Here is a 21,131-nt window from a genome sequence, read left to right on the forward strand (position 1 = left end):
AGAAAAATTCCAAAACTATCATTATATTCCCACAAGCTGCTTTTTCAGCTCCTATATAACTTTTTATAAAACTATAGACATACTTCACTTTTTAATACCCAAACCAATAGTCACACATGCAACATTAATTATAAAATCTAAGGAAATGAAATCTCTCATTTAGAGAGATGCTCGGTTCAGATTTATGCAATTTAAATTATCATCTGGACAACGGATATTGTCTTAAGTTAAAAAAACCCAAACGCATAAAAATATAATAAAGTTGGATGTTTAAAAGCAAAATAAGTGATTCTATGCTGTTGCAGAGAAAATTGATGTTACAGACAACAAACAGTGTGTGCACCCTTCTTTACTATCTTCTCAGACTACAGGCCCAAACCAGGAGAGTAATTTTCACCCACAACAGTGAATGAATGTTGACAAAGCAGTAAGCTGGTACTTCACCATTTCTACCTTAACTAGCAGCAACACATAACTACATCCTATCTATTTACGTGATGAGTGTAGACAACTGACTTAAATGACCTTCTGAGGCATAGAAATATCCATCAACTGAGTGGGCATCCAATCCAGCTTCCTCTGAAAGTTGAATGATCCCTTGGCCTTGATGGTCACGGAAAAAGAAAGAAGATGCATTTTCTACTTGTGAGTACAGGCAAAGCACAAGGTTTGTTGACAGACTGAAGAATATTCTTGTGGAGTGGGAGATGGAAGAAAGCTTTAATAATGCAGGGTTTTTATTTTAAACTAGAAAAATACTCTCAGATTTCCAAAAGTGATTATAAAAATGTTAATAACAGCCCACAATTTCTTTAAATTCAGAAGAGAGATATGTTCAAATTCATCATTTGCAGTATCTATGACATCAGGGACACATCTGAGCAAACACATTTAAAATTTCAAAAAGCCCATAACCAGCACAGAAAGTTTCAGAGGATTTGTAAGAAGTACAATTTATTAGTGGTTATAGATACGAAAAAAATATTTACATAATCAAGAGGAAAGGGAGAGAAAAGGAATTAAATCACTAAGGCAAATTAGGTGATCTCCTAAAAGAAATACTCCTGGATCTGACTCTGCCAGTCAATCAACATCTAACTTAGCTGAAGACAGCATGGGAACTTCCAGTGTAGGCATGCAGGGAGAGGCAAGCAAGAAAGTTGTCAGTTGTAGAGTTCTTGCACCTTGCTTGAAGTATCTGCTGCCAGCCACAATTACAGAATAGCTGTAAGCACTGTCATGCCAAGAAACTATTTAAGTTAGCCTTTGTCAGCTTCAGGTTGCTATTGTACAACCACGTTGTGACAGCTGCTCACCAAAACAGTATCATAGCCTAATTGTTTCTTTCTCCACCTTATTTCTACACAAAATTAGGAGTAGTTTTAATGAAATAGAATATGCCAAAAATATTTTAACATCACAATTACAGTTGGAACAAAAAGATACATACTGAGGAATAGGGAGATGAAACACTTCTGAGGACTGAATTTCATGGAGGCAGGTATCATTTAATTGACATCCACTGAAATGCCTACATGTGACAGAAGTTGTATCACCTTCTATTGATACTTGAACTGTAACAGCTATTTAGCTCCATAGCATAGCTTAGACAGACAACGTTATCCTAATTTCCAGAGAGGCTCTGAAGCAGTTCAGACAATTGCAAGCCAACAATAACACCATAAATACATGGTTCCCCATCCTATATTCAAAGACAATGGTATTTTTCAACTGACTATCAATCTACTCCAACGCCATTCTGGAAGTAAAACGATTTTTTGCCTTTTCATCTATTAAACATGTTGAACAAGTCTCAGAGCTGATTAATAATCCTTCCACACAAAATTCTAGCTCTGTTCAAAGCCAAAACAAACAAGCAAAAAATGCTTTAAGCAACCCCACCAAAGATCATCCTAAAGACAAGGATAGAACAGTTTGCTGCCAACAGCATTACAAGCAGTTATCAGGTTTATCCTCCTCAATTAGATGCTTTTAAAATTGCTGATAATGGTTTCCATTTACTACTCAGATCTTTACTAAACATCTCCATGACCTTGTTTCATGCTGGCTTTGCCTAAAAATAGGAGATGCCTCAACCCCACATATTTTTGTACATGTACTCCAATTACTAAAACCACTAAAGCTTTTTATCATTACTGCTTCCAGTTCACTCCATAAGGGTGTCAGAAAACAGACTGATGTATATCATGTGCCAGAGACCACTGACTTCTTAAACACTGTGTTTTGTGGTTATGCTCTGAGCAGCAATAGGCAAAGTAAGGGTAATTAAGTTCCTGGCCACCTGGATCTTTTTCAGTTCTGCACTAAAACAAACAAAAAGAAAACCCAAAAAAAATAAAAACAAAACAAAGTTGCAAAATAGCCTACACTTCCCTGACATTTATTTCTCCAGAGTCTTTTCTGTCATCTTACTTCCAACTTAGCATGATAGAAAAAGGTCAAGTAAACAAGAAGTATACACACACTTTTCTCACACACGCTCTCCCCACTCAGGCCCACTCAAGGCAGTAACTTTTCTAGAAGATTATGCTTTTCAATCTGTGCTGAATTAACTTCCTTTAAAATTAGTCTTCTCACTACCCCACCCCCTTCAAGAGCAGAACTTTCTTTCCTATTGCACACAACCAAATTATTACAAATTCTACCAAACCATTCCTTGTTCTAAAACTCTTCTACCTCATTTTCTATATCCAGTACTTGTTATACCAGAGGCAGTTTGTAAAACAGATGGTGCACACTACAACTAAATGAGGGGACCCAAATGATACCATAAATTCAGTTTGAAGTATCGAAGTCTTACGATCTCACTTTCACTGCAACAAACTTTGTTAGCAAAAGTTTATATTTTAATTGTCATCACACTGCTCACACTTTAAAACCAGATAGAATGCTTGAAGCCCTGTTTCATGGTCTGGTATAATATCCTTTTGCTCTTCAAGGTAACTTTTGTGACTAAAAATTAAGATAATTGCTATGGTAAATTATCTCCCCAAATTATAATTCAATGATGACATAACATGACATCACTAAACCTGAAAAATCACATTTGACAGAAATAGCTTCCTGTAAAGATGCAACACCTTCATTTGGAGAAGTAAAGAGAGAGAGGTCTTATCAGACTGTTTATCACCCTTATTCCAGGGTACTGTTGCAATATTTCTTCCCATTTTACTGAAATGTTTACTATTTTTTCTCTAATTTCTATTTCCATCAGTGCTTCCAAAGCTGATGCACAGTGGCTGTCACTTTGTCTGCAATCCTGACTTCAAGAAAAAACACCAAGCTAACCAAATGCCACGAGAAACTTAGTGAGAATTCTAGCAGCAGTATAGATCTATTTCTGAAAAATTAAAAAGATACAACTTAAGACATAGGCTCTTACTCACAACTGTATATATTCCAGTTGTCTTTATACTTGCTTATTGTTATATTGTGGAAACAAGCAGCAGACTGTGACTGCTACACTGTGTGGTAAGGGCAGATGTGATTTGCTTCTGATTGCCTTACAGAACTCTTATGAAAAGGCAGCTATAGTATCACTTCCTATTAGCCTTAATTTTCTTATAATTACTTGTCTGCTACACAAGAAAACTAAAAATCTTATTCAAGTTCTTCTTGAGCCCTATCGGTAGCACTAGGCAAGTGAAAAGCATTACTACTGTTTCATAGACATGCTGAAATGACAGGCAGAGGTAAATGAAAAACAAGAAGATCAACTTCAGATTTTCTGCATACTCCTAGGCTTTCAAGAGTAGCAGAATTGATGGGAGACAACCCTGTGATCCAAGACCAAGGAAATGAATTATGAAATAGCACCAAGACTTTTGCTACCTTTCCTTGCTAAAACAACAGCTTCTGACTTTTTTCACCTCCTAGTACTTAAAAAAATATCACCCTTCCTCAAAAGAGCTAAGATGCAGAATGAAAGTTATGACACAGATTAGTCTGCATCACGGACTTTTCTAGTGCTATTCTCAACTCCAGGTGTTAAACAGGCTTCTGCAAGGTCGTTTAACAAATCCAAGAGAGTCATTTTGTCAGGAAGCATGGGCAGGCACCTGAATCTTTCTAATGTCTCAGTTACTGGAGCATCACCAAAAAAGTGAGTTTAAAATCCTGAAGTTCAAGTATGTAAACAATAAAATCCAATATTCAAATAAATTTTGTCTGTTTGCTGTGCTGCACAGACTAGTGCTTAGTTTTCTCCTAATACATTCAGTTTTTCCCATTTCCTTCGTGTTTCCATACTGCAGAGGCATCTTAGTTTATTCTCCTCTTGCTAGATAAGTCAGCAACTCAGAATTGACAATAAATGTTAGGAAAGTGACCACTGACATCTTCTGAGTACAAATATGAAGGTCTACAATAATGAGTTTCGTTATCTTCCTGTGGAATACACTGGAAAGAGAGTACAGAAAAATTCTCCTGAAATTATTTTGGCAGTAACTGAGCACAATATTTATGATCACTGCAAGTCAGTTCTTAACAGCAGTAGGCATGAAGCTTTCAACGGCTTAAAACCACACACATAGAGTACAGGAGAGAGAATTCACCATGTCCATATTCCCAGCAACCAAAACTCTATCAATAGAAACACTAAATCAATAGAACTTTAGGCAAAAAGACAATCACAAATCTCATGAAATAGACTTAACAATGGCAATAGTCAGAGAAAAAGGTTCTGATACAGTTTGATGAGGAGAAACATCCTCCTACAACTTTAAAATAAAACCAAGAGTCAAGAAGATTGACAAATAAGTGTATGTTGAGCACCAAGGCTTATCCATTTTTGCAAAATAGTTTCTTGGGCCACAACTTAAAAAAATATATCAGCACTGGTCTAGTCTTCAATTTACCATGAACACACAAATTTGCATGAGGCAGGGTAGCAGTGTCCATTAGCTTTGAATTACACAAAGAACAATAACAGATTAAACATGCACTTGCTTTTGTAATCTCCAAGAAAAGAACTTCATGGCCTCCTAATCAAAGGGAAACTTAACAAGTGCATCCAGAGCTAATCAGATTAGGAGATCTGGCATCAGAAAGCAACCTTCACCTGTGTGTATTTAACAATTCATAACCTGCTCATAACTTTACTCTTAACTTCATCCTAATTTTTTTTTTTTACTTTCTTGACACAAATCAGTTTTTATTTCCCTGCTAACATGGATTACTAAATTAACCAGTGAATCCTAAGAAATAGTCAGTTACTGAAAAAAGTACTGAAGAATATCTTGACCAGGCAGATGTATCTTTTATTCCAAGGTCTTCTCAGAGAATGCATGCTATCTGATGCCTACAAGATCTGAGGGATCAATGTGAAGATCAAACATACTTCATCCAATTATATCATTAAGTGAGACTTTCCTTCAACTTGCACTTAAAAAGACACCCAAATAAATTACCATAATTTAGTATTCAGACTTTACAAAGGCCAAGTGACACTGCTCAACTTCTAGTTCTCTTCTATCTATGCAAATACTTACCAAAATCTTTTAACACTAAAATTTCTTTTTAATTGGTACTAATACCTTTTTTGTTGAAAAGAAACTCTTTCAAAGCATTGAGTGGAATAAACAGTAAGTACCAAAAATTTAAAAGAACAAACAAAATATATCTAAACTTTGATAGGAGGAATAAACAAAGGATTTTAAAGAGAGGAATGTACCTCTGCAGTTTACAGAGCCTCCCTACTTCTTCTTAAGTTAAAAATAAAATCAATTACACCAAGCCTACATGGACAACTAGTCTTTTGGTTAAAATTGCTTGTGGGCACACAGAGACTAGCATACAGCATCAAACTTATATCTCTTCTTCACTTTAATGTCAACTTCACAAACCTCAAAAAAATAAGATGGAAAATAATTAGTTTGATTTATATAAAAGTTGCACATATGTTTCTAATGTATATGGATAATTTTTTTTCATGCTATCATAGACTTACAGCTCTACACTTAGACCTGTTTTTACTCTGTCTTTGATCTGTGTCAATTCTTAATTGACCTTAAAAGGAAAGAGAAGGACATCACCTGAGAAGAGGGTGGTGAGCAGCACATCCAGTACCTGCATAAAGAGGACTATTTCACTCACACATAGGTGTGTGACCTCTCCTGGGAGAGGTGTGTGACCTCTCCTGGGAACTGAATGAAAGCAGCACATCTACTTTCAAAGTAAAATCTGTTCATAAGAAAAAGTGTCAAGATTGGAAATGCAGGAACAATTAAAAATTTCAGAAAGCTAAAAATTCTCTGTCTAGTGCTTATCATCCCTTGTGCAGTTAAGATACTATCCAAAAGGTGAAATTTTGCACAATAGAAAAATTAGGGAGACTGCTATTTCAGGAGTTAAGTCACATCTCTGCTCTACGGGGTTTCCAGCATCTTTTCTCTAAAATTTTATCAACAGTTAAATCAAAACATCCTTTAGAAAACTTTTTTTTCCAAAAAAAAAATCTTTTTAAGATTATTAAACTGCTCTAGAAGTCTGCTATGTAACAGTTCATTAACTGTCACTGGATTTTATCTTACTATTATTTAATGACAGAGGTTACTATTCTTATAAATACAAGGACCTGAAATTAGATCTTTAAAATGGCTATGATTCTATCAAACATCAGAATCTCTTCTTTTTTCTCACTAATTGGAAACTTTCAAGGCATTTCAAAATGCTCAAAAAGTTAATTCTGACACAGTATGAGTAGTTGCAATTCTACGTCTACATTTGGTCTAAAAAAACATCATCTTAGGCCTGATTCCAGTCAGTAGAGTCACTCACAGTTTTACAGTCAACATGGTAAGTACAGAATTTATTTAATGTCTTAAGTAGTTCACATGGTTCTGTCTGCTATTATGAAAAGAACCATAAATGTATACAAAAACTTGAATTCTTTATCCGGCATCCATTAAATATCTCAAAGGATTTCAGGCCACCTCCTCACACATGTAAGTAAAAGCTGAAGGATAAAAGCAAGGACTGATTTTATCTCAAGGTTATGGAAACATCATTAAACCATAAAACCACGCTGTCAAAAATTTATCTTGACATTAGAAAATGTCTCAGTGGAGTTAAAGCTTTAACACGTAATTAGCTGCAGATAATTCTGTTTAATACTGAGGATCAGAATTTTAAAACAGTCACAACCTTGATAAATGGCACGATAAATAAACTGAAGTTTACAAAAAGTGATCAGATAACAAGAATGAGAAAATTCAACTCCAGCTCAAAGGACAGTTGATACAAAAGCAAATTGTCAAGTAAGAACAGGGCAACACTCAGAAAGGAAGGTACATTACCCTTCTGAAACACCTCCCCATCCAGTACAGCTTTTTTTCTTTTTTTCCCCCCACAGGTCTCATGCAAACTTCAAAACCATTGGAGTGAAATTCTTTTCCCATGGAAAGAAATGGCCAAATTTTCTTTGATTTTCAGTGGGCCGTTTCTACAAGTTTCTGCTCAGGGGGGCTCTCTGCCTATTAAGCATCATGAGCAAGTGAATAAAACTATAATTAATCTTCACAAAGACAAGAGCAGTGGCCAGCAGAGAAGGAAGACTGTTTAAAAGAGCTTCCGAGAAGCTCTTTTGACCTAAATTAGTTGGAGATTTTCCAAGAAGTATCTGGAATTTAGTCATCTCACTGCAGGACCATTTTTCTCTTTTGTCTGGCAGTCTGCTTATTTTCCTTCTTGAGGATTCAGCATCAAACAGAATAAAAAAAATGACCTTTGACTGGATCTTTTTGTGGCATGCAATGAAAGAACTGATCCAAAAAAGTTCAATGTTCAAATAAGCACCTACTGAACTTGAAAGGAATGCTGGAAGAGGTTGAGAAAACAAGATTACATCTTGAAGTCATGTATCTGTAGTATTTTTTTATTCTATGACCACACAGAGAAGTCATCACAGCTGGTCTTTTTTAGTCATACTAGAGAGGAGACCACAAAAGTCTTATCAGAGATTTTACAGTTCCAAAGTCTTAAATTTTACCTGCTGAGAATAACCATCTTTATTCAGCTTAAGAAAAAAAAAAAAAACATCCTACGAGAATGCCAGAAAATGCCTGCTGCTACCTCACTGGGATAGGGGGAAATTAAATCCATATTTTAATATAATATCACACTTCATAGCACACTCGTCTAACAAACAAATTGGAAAGCCTGTAAAATGCCACATGAAAAATTAGAGTGGCAACAAAGTCTTCCAGAAAGAATTGTACTTGACTGAACTCTAAATGAGATACTAACTTTACTCCCATGTAAAGCACATGGATATATGTAGTCAACTCCTCCTTTCTCCCAACCAACTCACTGTTCAGGTCAGATCCTTCTACCAACACAAGACAGTAAAACAGTTGGAATGGAGACTAGGTAGTACATAAAGTTTTTATCTGTGAGTCTTTTTGACTGGGTGCATTTCAGACTGTGTGGTTTTTCAGATCAAATTGCAACTTCTAATCACCAATAAAATAAAAAATATTCAGAAAAACACCACAGTTGATTATATTTTTCTTACTTCTTCTGTTCATAGAAAAAAAAAATTTAAAAAAAATTCCATAACTGTGTAAAAAGGTTTTTAAAAATGTAAAAAAATCAGATATAGTATTTTTATTTAATTTCTTTAAAAGAGTTTTTTTTCTTTTATTTGTATCAGAAGAAAAAAATGTAATAGTTTGGCTTATTTAATAAAAAACACATTAAAACAAGTACAACATGCAGAACTTAAGATAAATCTTATGGTAGAATTTATTAACCCATTAGAAATGAAAAAAATTAAATGGAGTTAAAATTGAGTATTCTCCATAAAAAGTATTTCTGTGGCATTGTTCAGATTTAGCATTTTGAATTGAAAGCAATAAAATACATACGGCAAAAGTCAACAACATTTATTTTGTAACATTACATTTTACATATCGTGAAAACTAATTTCAAATACTTTACATGTAGTCTTTGAGAATAGATCATCCACGACGCCCCTCGAGAAAGCAGTTTGTGGGATACAAAAACCTGTCACAAACACTTGTTAGCATATACTACTAAATGACAAAATGGGATGGAAGTATGTCCGCAACTACAAGATATTTCACCTTGTAGAAAAATTCCAGGCTGAAGTGTGATGTTATATGCTCTTTACTACTGTGAAAAAATTACTTTGGTTGATTGACTCAATTTTATTTGAACTTGCTTGGGTTTTTATGCACCCTTTCCTTTTTTCCCCCCAAGAGTTTTAACATGACAATTTTAAAAACGGAAAAGAAATAATATCCTCTGGCTATTGCTTTGATTTTGAAGTGTTACAATTACATAAAGTTATACTTTTGCTTAAATACCAACTGATTAAAAAAATAAATAGTTTGATTTCACTTTGTCATATATCACATTCCGGATGTATCTACTAAACTCCCACTCCAATATAAGTCAAGAACACAAGGAAAGCATAATTTATGAGTTGTCAAGCAACCTGATTTTAACACTTACCTTTGTGAAGATCTGAAAAAAGTCAATTGCAGGTGGCAATTGAGACTCATCCTGGATCTCAGTTTTCAAATACAGTTGCAACGTCTCTGCAAGGTGCCTGAGGCCATCTTTCATTTCTTCACTTAACCGTTCAATATCTTGAGGACAAAGGAAAAAAGTATACCATGTCATAAACAGAATATTTCACCAACATTTTGAAAATGTCCAATAGCAGCCATACAGCCTAGACATTTCCAGTCCCAAAATTAATCTTGACAGAGGGCAATTTTGACAGAGGACAGATATTTCTTTTTTTTTGTGACAGTTACGTGTCAACACACAGCAGTTTATCACATTGTTACTGCCAAATCATATGAATATGATGGCAAGTTAAAGTTCAAAAGCCGATAAATAAAGCAGATGTGTAAGCAGATGTAAGACACATAAAAAATCAGGCATCCAGGTTTGTAACAATAACCACATTAAAAATGTGCTTGAAACTTTATGCAGTAGTACTTATTTTATTCTATATTCTCCACAGATGTGTCAGAAATACTTCATGCTTGCAGATGAAACAGAAAAGTATTTTAGAGACAAACGGAGTTTTGTACACTGCAGCTGGTAAAAAATGAATATGGAAGAATATTAAGTAAATATAATTTTATTATAAAGCACCACTATTCATGTTTTACAGATAGAAATCCTGAAGTAGAAAGATACAGAGTGCTTTATTTTCTACTGAAGCGATTATGCATGCATCAATCCTCTGATAACATGGAAAGTGAAACCCTGCTGCTGCCCTAGTAAGTTCACCACCTGATTACCTGCTGCACATTTTCTTTCTCCTGCCAGTTAGTACAATATAAATTAGATCTAAATGGAGAATGTGAACGTGAACAGATTCAAGCACCAGTCTATAACAAAAGGCAGAGATTTATTATGCACTATGAATCAATTTTATCTCTGTATAGTAGTGAATTGTTATTTTATTATAAATATGTATCCTTAAGGGAATGGAAATAACCTTTTACCAAGAAAGGTTCTTTCATGTACTTTAGATCCAAACTTGTGTGTCTCCTGGAAGGACAATTCGAGATCTGTGTTCCCCTTTAAAGCTAACTGCTTAGTCACTTAATTAAAAAGATGATTCAATTAAAGTAGAGGTCACTTGGTTTATTCAACAGGAGTCTGGTGTGTATACTTGGGTTTCCATAGTCTATCCCATCTGCCATCCCTCTGCTTGAAGGTGTTTTGTCAGTTGTAGATTGGTTATCACAGTTTCCATTTCACACACAAGTGAGCTGCTTTAACAGTATCCTATGAACTACTACTGGCAGAGCACCAAATGCTGGCTTACTGAAATGGCAAGTACCAATGGTTAGCTACCAGCCAGGAGTCTTCCAGTGGAACCAGCTACAATTTCATTCTAGTCTGGTAATGGTATCCTTATTTGCAAACTCGTCAGTTCTGTTTAGATTTTCCCTGGAGTCACTGAGTGTCACTCTGCTTAGCTGAACGATGCAATCCTACCAGTACACTGTGTTATGGCAAATATACCCCTTTTTATGCCACATACTGAATTGGAGAAGCACCTATATCTCCTGTATATTGTTTTCATTTCAGTGTAAAGTAACACTTTCCAAGATCTGCTCCCATTCCAATGGTCAGTCACCGCTGCTGACATGTTACCTACAAGTCATATCTGGGATAACTCTGCAATGTGCTGAACAAGCAGTGACTACAGAGAAGTCTTAAGCGTAGTATATCTCTACTTGGGTTAGGGAAGGAGAGACATGCTCTCCCAGAGCTATTGTATTCAACTCCTCACAAAGGTCAAACCAGTTAGTACTAAGAATGCTGAGATATGCCCTTCCACACCTGGCACAAAGATGATTTAACCAAATTATCTGCCTTTTTATAGCTGCCCACAGCACCACCCATCTGCATCTTAACAGCGTGGACATTGCAAGCACGAATGAATGTAAATATTAGAAATCCAGACATGTATATTCTTAACAATGTACAGAAAATCTCTGGTATAGAAAAGTATATCTATGGTATACTTTGGTATACCATATATACAATCTCTGGTATATCTATGATGACTGTGTCTTCAAGAAAAGCAGGAAATTTTTAGATGACTGAAAAATCAAGTTTAAAAAATATAAAAGAAAAATCATAAACGCATACTTGCATTTCTTATATAATATTCATTTGAAACCAAATTGCTTTTTTCTTAAAATGTAATTATTCAAGACATGTGACTCACATTAAACTATCTGACACACACTGCAAAATACATTATAACAAAGAGCGGAAGTCATGGTTTGTTTTACTATTAGCAAATAAAACACCTCTAGAATGGAGAAGAGGAATTGTATAAGCAGCATGTTATAAATGGACATTGCAGCTTAGGACAGATGTGAACATAAATACCAAAACCAACTGGAACTTCTGGAGAACTGACAGAGATGGGAACAGAATGCAATTATCCACACTGGAATCTGTCCAGGACATCAGAGCTAATGATCCAGCAAAAAGTCCCATGGCATCTTTAATTGTAAATGATCAAGACGTGGTTTTCACAGCACACAAGAAGACAAGGCCAAAAGCAAAATGACATGAAATTTGTGAATCTTTTCATTTTCTAAGAAACTTTTTCCAATTGTTTAAGAACCCTGGTGTGGGAGACAAAATGCTACAAAAGACCAGTGGAAAGTTTTCTAAATAAGGCACAAGGATTTAATTATGTAACTCTGATACTGATACAAGTAGCAGAATATCTACCCATAGTAAGGCGCACAAACTCTTTTCTGCATACTGAATCTTGGTAAGTAAAAACAAAGATAATTTCTGAATTACTGTAACATATAGGGAGCCTGTAGGTAAGGAAGGAATTGTCTTAAAATAGGTAAGAGCTAGCAAAAGTAACAATGCACACAGATACTCCTCCTACTTAATCTGAGTTTCAGGGTACACAAAGAATTTGAAGGAACTATGGAGATGGGAACAGAACTTTATAAAGGGCTTAATGCCTCCATATAATTTGTTGGGGTTTCATATATTACATATTTCATCAGATAATTATTCAACAAGTGTATAAGACTTTATATGCTTCTGTTCCGTTTATATGTCTCACACACGAAAAATTAACCCCCTGTATAAACTAATGTTAAAAAGTAATAGTGTAAAGTAGATTGAGACAGTATAATGACAATAATAATTTGCAAATATTCTGGACTTCCAGGTGGGGAAGTATCAATTAGAATTCTGTCATATTTCCGATTAGTGTTGAAACACTATCTTACATTACAAAGATTCTTCCTAAGAATTTTTTTGCTTCAGAATATTATAGCCTGCATTTTTAGTTCATGTGATTCCGTTCAAAGAAATCTGTTCCCCTATATACTTAGGCCTCTAATGAAAATGCATTTTTTTTCTACAGATTCTACCACATAGGGAAATAAAGGAAATCTTTATCAACACCATCCACAAATCATACAGTAAATGGAAAAAGTGTTATGAAATAGCAGCTTTTCAAGGATATAGAGACAGTAAAAAGCGTCACAGCTACTACAAGTTGTCACAGCAACACAAAACACTTTTGGACTATTTTAACTGCAAAACCATAGAGACCATCTATTCACTCTAAAAAGGAATCCAGGAAAACAACAAAAGTAAAGAATCTGCCAAAATCTTTACCTAAGGTTATGCATAGGCCATTTGTACTGTATTCTGTTAAGTAGCAACTTCAGTTAATGTCTAGGAGTCCTGAACACTTTGTGCTGGGGAGTTAAGTAGATTACACGGAAATTGTTGTTAAAACTCCTAGAGTAAATACAGACGGAACACTCTCATCTGCCTCCTCCTAAACTAACTGGCTATGGACCTGTCATTGCTCTATCAGTTAGAGGATAATCACTCCATCCCTATCACAGGCCATATCAGGATTTCCTTTAGAATGAGAATTTTAGCAGAAATTCTAGTCATTCAACAGATTTTTGTACCATTTCTCTCCAGACAACTTATCACACTATTCCCCTTGTCTCCAGTCAACTCAAGGAAAGCTGAGATCATCTCCTGAAGGCTATTGTGAAACCTCAGTTTGTATGTAATAATCAGGTACACAAAAATCTTTGCTTACACTAGAGACAACTGCTATACAAGTGATCAATATTTAATTTTTAAAGGGAAACTCTTCCCTCCAGTTCCTCCTGGGTCACTCTGCAAGCAGACATTGGTACAGTAAAGATTTTTTTCCTTGGACTCCAGCAGTACCATGAAGCATAAAGTCCACAAGTCTTCATCATTTTAATTTCATTTGAAGCGTCTGTTCTCCATAAACCCTTGTTACACGATTTGAGAATATCCACTGCAGAAAATAATGATGTTTGAAATAAGTGAAATTTAACCCATTTTAATTTGCTGCCTTAAGTTCTTTTGCCCTTGCAGTTTGGAAGAAGGCAGCAGAATGTCAGGAGGTACAGAAGTAAAATGTAATACTCTGTATTGCATTTTTTATGTTTATGTGGGTGTTATTTCTAACTAACTATACCGGTAGATCAAGTTGGTTTATAGCCAAAGCTTTGGAAAATACTAAAAACACATAGAGGTAATCAAAATATTCATATTACTCTACAGAAAATCCCTCTAAACAGATGCAAGAATGAACCAAGGATGCATTTCTCCCTAAGTCTTTAACCTTTAAGATGCCACAAAATCTGGAAAAAATGTTTTCTATATCAACTTTAGCTCTGTTGAGAGATTGTAATGAGCATCCTTTCCTACCCAAGCAGCTGAAACTTGTGAAACCACAAAAGTAATACCTGCAAAATTTAATCTTGTTTTCCTCCATCGAAAAGTCATGCAAAAGAAAGACATATACATTTCCCTTGTAAATTTTACATTTCTTTCCTTTTTCTGGAAGTTCTTTTGAAGCTTTATGCAATAGCACATAAGTATTAAAAAAGTAAAACTCAATGTAAAAATATATACATTTTTGTATATGTATGCAAAAATATTGACACTGTATGTAGTAAGGCACACATCAGTTAAATTAAAAATGAACAGGCAAGATGTGCATTGTAAAATGAGAAAAAAATATTAAAGCAAAAAAATCAGGTGGAAGTTTTGCTTGAAGAAGGTACACATGTTTTTCCCTTGATCTTAGAAAGAAACTGTTCTTCCCCACAGAGGTTTTAGCAAGTTTTGTCTTTGATTCTGTTATTCTACAGAGCAAACCTTCAGAAGGCAAGCTGCAAGAAAATCACATGGCCATTCTGTAAAGCAGACCTTGGAAGTATTTCCTGAAATATGGCTGGCAATTACTTACTTGACTGAAGATCAGCAACAGAGTAGAGTCTCTCAGAGAGGCATACTGACTGTCTGAGCTGTAGAGAAAACCAGATAATTAACACTTACATACCATACTTTATCTTGAAAACACTCTAAAAGATTGATTATTCCATGTGATATATCCGTAAGATAATTAGGTAAGGTTAACAGCGTCAACATAAATGCAGTACTTTGCATAACTATCCTAAAAAAAATAATTTTTTTTGTTGTTATAACTTCTACTAATTTTAATTTTTTTTTAGTACTTTGACAGCTGACCTTTAGTAATTTACTTTGGTCCTTCATAGTATAATTGAAAGCAATTTATGAGGTTTACAGTTTCAGATTTCATGTGACTATAATTAATGCACAGTATTACTAGGTACATATTTGCCCTTTAAAAACCATCATGCACAAGCTCTTCCCAACAATGTATGATGTGAAATCATATTTTATCACCTCAGACCACAACAAATGCACACATTTTTATCCAGGACACAGAGCATCATGGAAGGCTTAGCAAAAAAATTAGCAAATCCCTTTTGATTTACAATCCCACACAGTCATAAGCCGCTTAACCTAACAGAAAATTTAGTCCACATAAAGTAATCAAACTGTGGGAATGTCAAACACTCAGGATTTCGAAGAGATTTTAAGAAAAAAAAAGTCATTGAGATTAAGAGAACCCAACACGGAAAGCATGGCCTTATGCCCTCTAAAGAAAGGGCTAACAGTGCTTCTGTCCTTACCATTCATTCAAATAAGGCTGAATGAGGTTCCCCATGAAGTTAATAGAAATGCACCAATAACTCCAGTAGTATTGAAGGAAAAACAAAGTCTCCCTATGCCTTCCCTACAGGTAGAAATAAGTTTGGAATGCTACCACATAGTCACAGGAAAAGAAAGTCAATAAACAGCTCCCTTGAGCTTAATTACGTCCAGTTTGGTATCTCTTGATCCTTTCAGCATTTCTGCAAATTAGTCAGCAATCTTGTAACGCACTATGCAGTCCAATTTTGTTCAGCAGTCCCAGTCACTTCAGCCTTCTAGTTCTTAATCACATTAAAAATGTAGAGTGAGAAACTATTTATCTGAATCTGCTGCACTGAATTATCTAAAAGAATGCCACTTACTAGTTTAAAAACAATCCTTCCAGCAAGTCTGACAGAGTCCGGAGGAAAATTCGGTTTGATGCTCTTAAGACATCTGCATTCCTGCTTGTGGTCCAGCCAAGCTTCTTTCTATTAGGATTTTTTAAAAAAGAAAAAAAAAGAAAAAAGTGCATGTTATTATACATAACATTGTATCCTATTTTATATATATACATATATATTTTATTTATATAGTTATTTACAGTTATATATGCACACAAACATGTTCAAAGCTGAAAGTCAGCTCCAAAGGACCACCAAGGGAACTTTCCTCAGGTACTGATGTACAGTGACCCTGGCAGCCTCCAACACAGCAACTTTGGATGCCAACTGCAGAAGACACAGTAGCACATATGCTTTGCTAGCATAGCCCAAGAATGCAGCTAAAACATGAGTGTCATGGAAACCAACAGTCTGGGTTAACCAAGCCCATCATGCCATCTCCTCCTCAAATGTAATTAACTGTGTAACTGATACTATGGACACTGGAGCTACAGCAGTGCAGGTTCAGGACACAACATTATCACCATTAGGTTACCTCTGAATTTAAAACTATCTAAGAAAAACATAAACAAAAAACTGCCCAGTCAAGTTCCTAGGCCACTTCCTTGTCAATACAAACCTTACTTAGTCTGCTTCATACTGATGTCCGACAACATTGTACCATATATAAACATTGTGTCTGACACCATTAGTACACAAAAGGAGCAACTGAAGATAGAATGAAAACTGCACAGAAATCTAGAAAAAACACCTCCATTTCAGCCCCATGTTCCTGCTACCACAAATAATTTTCTTTACCTTTATGCACCATGCTATAAATTGCATCATCAGCTTAGTTTGCATTGATGTCACCATTCCAGCTAGCTGAAACTTTTATTAGATAAAAAAAGTGGGCTCTGATTCTCATTTTAATGTGGCAAGAAGCAGTAACAGTATGTAGCTGCATACTTCACAAGACGGGAGAGAACTTGAAAGGATACTAGTCAACATACACAACACTCTAGGTACACGTTCCCTCAGCAGTTAAGACTGCAGAGACCTTTGGAGTATATTCACGCCACTAAATGCAGCTGCTTTAAATCAATGGTCAAGCTTTAAATCAATTACCAAGTTTTTACCAAGCACTTTCGATGCTGAAAAAATTGTCCCCAAGGAGCTCTGAGCTAATGAGGCATTAATGTCCAGGGCTGGAAGGACTTGTGATGATATTTTCACAGTTCAGACCAGGAGTAGTCACTGAATCCAAAACAGAAGATGGAACCAAAAATATTTTAGATGCATATACTACCTGAACCTGCAATTTTTGTTTCATGGTCCACTTTAATTAGGGTAGCACACAGAGACTAACATTTCCATAGCAGAGAAGAGACAGAATGATAAGATAGAGGAAAGCTGCTATATATTGAAATATGTCTTTTTTCCCCTCATTCATTGTTTCCTCCAGATCAGTGTAGAAGAGCAACAAGAATAAGTCATTAGCTAAAGAAACATCGTTGAAGAGACAATTTCTGATCATCTTTTTTCCTTGCCTTCCCTCTTTACATGCAGAAAATTCTGTTTATAATCTACAAAAACTCCAAGTCCATCTCATTAACATACTACATATTTACACATTTTATTTGCATATTCACAGTTTATGTTTGAAGCCACACAGCTGCTTCAAATTGTTTTAAGAGCAAATTGAAAGAACGGGGCTCAACGAAAATTTGCTACAATGACAAGAACTCAGAATAACCAAGGGCTTCTGAAGGTGTCGCTTTCTCACAGATATGCAGTAAGGGGAAAAAAAAACAAACTCAGAAAAACAGTTTCCATTAGGCAACTGCCATGGAGAAAATGATAAAATGTCTAATATAAAGAAATTAGATGTTCAGCAATTAAAAAAAAAGAAAAAAAAAGAGAAAATGGCAGACATGTGCAGGGGCACATCACACCTGTAGATGCTGACATTCTAGTTAGAAAGATTCCGTAGACAATCACACAATTTTCTTCTTAAGCTGCATATAAGAGGAGGAATTGTTTCAAGTAACTAGGTTTCAGCACGAGTAGCATTTATTCCATTTCATTCCAGAATTTTTTTCCCCGTGTGGCCTACACATAATAAATAAATTGGACTTTTTATTTCTTTCAGATACATATGAGATTTGTGATTTCATTTCCTTTACCCATAACTCTACAAGGGGAAAAAATTACACCAAGAAGGCATTAATCCAAATACAGTTAGTGTCACGTGCTGTCTGACAAATATAAGTTAAGTATTTAGTGTTGAACAGAATTATCCTTGTCTAGAAGAAACAAGGTCATGCTTGTAAATGTCCAGACATCATTCTGTGTGATATAATTACATTGGCATTTTTATCCCACTTAAACTAAAAATGTTCTATGGAATAAGCCTTTATCTGCCAAAATTTTTCCTCTACATAAATGTCGAACGGAATTTTAAACATGCTAGAGGTGACATCAAAATGATTAATAGCTTACCCAACCAATAAAGCCCTACTGAGATGAAATATGCTGTACCACATAGCATCATATGCCATGTTTCTTTGAGATGCATTCCCACATGATAAGAACAATTCAAAACATGCCTTCCATGAAACAGCACTTTAGCCAAAACTGATGCTAAAAAGGAATTAGCCTGACTCCGCTGCAGAAGGAGCTGGAATGGGGACTGCCATTCTCTTCCTCCCAACTGGTCAGGGAGAGAGGGGAAAGCTCCAAATGCATTAAGCATAATGAAATTCAACAATATTTCTTCTCACTACCACTAAAGCAATGATACAAATTACAGAATTTGAAACCATGAAGATTTGTGACCCTGGAGAGACTTAATTTAAGAGTCAGTCTCTAATAGTACTTATTGGATGGGCTTATATTAGTCCCACAGTTCTTTGTGGGAGGCTTTTCTTAATTCTGTGTATCCTGGATTTCAGTCAAGGTTTTTATATTCCAGATCCAGCATGAGTGTAAATACTGTAACGCAGAGGTACGGTCACCTGGTGTGACCCTTCTCCTCCATGCCAGAGAATGTCTTCCAATTTTGCAATAGATTTTTTTTTGCCCTATTAGAAATGAACACTAACAGAAGGAGGCAAAGAAAGGCAAAGTGAGCAGTGCAGGTCAATACACAGCCCTCCTCCTCCAGCCTTGACTACACTCAGCAACTCGGAACTAATATCCCTCCTTTTATTTCCTCCCAATGCATTGTCTCTCATTCAAGCTCAGTGCATCCCAAGCACAAATCCTCAGGCTTTACCCAGGTGAAAAGGGTCAGCACTCACACGGCTTAGGAGATAGTGCAGCACAAGCTGTTTGCTGGTGGCAGATTGAGACTGCCCACTGAACCAGCACCACACAAACTCTATTGCCTCACTGGACAAACCCAGGCACAGGATCCCCTCCTGCTGGCTCAGGGCACAAGCAAAAAGACCACTCGCATATGCCTGCAACATCTTGCATATTTTTAGCTAAGCTATTTTGCCAATGTGCATCCATTCTTTCACAGACATATGCTACCCCAGTCTCCCAACAGTGCCTAAGCCTATGAAAGATCCTAAACCAATGTTTATGAAAAAAAGGTTTCCCTTGTCCCCTATGCAGGATGAAAAAAATTGATTGCTTCCTGCAGATTAATGTACCAATGAAAAGCAGCTAATTAAGAAGAGCTCATTAAGAAAAAAATCAAGGGAGAATATTTTTCCATTGGAAGGTTTTGGTTTGTTAAAAGGAAATAATCTGTAATTTACAAAGGATTGTTCATATTTTTACAGAACGTCTTTCTTTTTATTGAGACATTTCACTTTTATTACATTATTTCAACAATGTTGGATAACATGGTTGAAATCACATTCTGAATTCTGCCTGAAATGACCCTCCCATTTGTCAGGGATTATCATCGATATCACTGGTCCCCAATCTAAGGGATGCACCATATTAATAAACATTGCCCAGGGAGATCACGGCATTATGAGGATTATGAAGAGCAGGAGACATGGTAACTCTGCATTTGAAGAGACACCCAACCACATAACACTGCTAGAAGGCAGACCACCATGAAATTAGGCATCAACAAGTGGGAAAGGGGCTACAACACAGAAATGCCAAATAAAGGCAAAAGTCAATGAAGTCTGACTGTAAAAAAAATTAAAAGTAAAAACTCTACATATACTTGATCCTGAAATTAGAATTCAGTTGAAAAAGGTCACCCTAAAGGATCTCTACTGATAAGTTCCAGTTCCTCCTTTCTAATATTTTTTAAAGTTAATTAAAGTGGTAGAAGTGAAATCAGCTTGCTTCAACTGGCCTGAAAAATAATGGTAATGGTTGCAATTTGGAAAAACTCACTTGTAATTTTCAATACTGACATTATGGAGATTTGTAAAAACTCAATATTCTGATTTCTATTTTTTTTTTCCAGGACTCCTAGCTCTGCATACATATCCCCCTAAAGGATAATTATTCTCACAGAAAGTCTCAAAAAGAGAAACATTTCAAAACTATTTCTTCTCCTTAAGGTTAGCCTGAAGAAAGGTTTTTGTACCACATGACATTTTAAAACAAATGAAGATGCTTACAAGATATTTGCAGGTTAAAAAAATGGCTCTTTTTGGTACATCCTGACATAGAAATCCCCTGCTGCATTTACTTTGAAGTTTCCTTCACAAAGTCTATGTTTATCCTAAACCTAGTTCAGCTATTGAGATTAACCTTTTAAGTCAGATTTTTACATTAATTCTGATTTCCTTTAATGTGTTAACCACAAAACTCAAAAAAACTAGCAGATTTTAAGCCTAAGTGTTTTGATTTGCAGTATTCATTTAACACACATCAAAAAATAAATCATTCTGCAACTAAGTGTAAACTGCAAATCCAACTGCATAAGTTGCATTTCAAAATTATCTGTATTTATAATACTAAAATAGTCCTGTTCTGTGAATATTCACTTTTTTAAATGCGCAAACTGCAGTTTCATTCAATACCCTGCTGTTTATTTGTTGACCAATTAGTTCAATTAGAAGTACACATATTAATGAATTGCACTAAAGCTACAGAGGCTAAGCAGGGCACAATGCATTTGGTTTAGCTTTGCTAACACCTGCTATAAAACCAGAGCTGCACAATAGTTTAGCTACCTTACCAGAATAAATAGGAACTGGAGGACAGTTCTCA

At 35.5% G+C, this 21,131-nt stretch overlaps 2 protein-coding genes across 3 annotated transcripts in view; one reads left to right on the forward strand and one right to left on the reverse strand.

The window, feature by feature from the left end:
• Positions 1 to 21,131, forward strand: part of CNST (consortin, connexin sorting protein) — a 668,223-nt gene that overhangs the window by 538,844 nt on the left and 108,248 nt on the right. The gene's annotated exons all lie outside the window — the stretch shown is intronic.
• SMYD3 (SET and MYND domain containing 3) overlaps positions 1 to 21,131 on the reverse strand; it is a 399,664-nt gene that overhangs the window by 331,091 nt on the left and 47,442 nt on the right. For both annotated transcript variants that reach the window (XM_051783348.1, XM_051783349.1), the window contains exons 3-5: positions 15,942 to 16,049; positions 14,807 to 14,864; positions 9,496 to 9,632 (exon numbers count right to left, since the gene is read on the reverse strand). In XM_051783348.1, the coding sequence (XP_051639308.1) occupies positions 9,496 to 9,632; positions 14,807 to 14,864; positions 15,942 to 16,049 (303 nt within the window). The remainder of the gene's footprint in view (positions 1 to 9,495; positions 9,633 to 14,806; positions 14,865 to 15,941; positions 16,050 to 21,131) is intronic.

Source organism: Manacus candei, unplaced genomic scaffold (genome assembly GCF_025592945.1).
Source record: "Manacus candei isolate 608988 ecotype Guabito, Panama unplaced genomic scaffold, ASM2559294v1 h1tg000017l, whole genome shotgun sequence".
NCBI lineage: Eukaryota > Metazoa > Chordata > Aves > Passeriformes > Pipridae > Manacus > Manacus candei.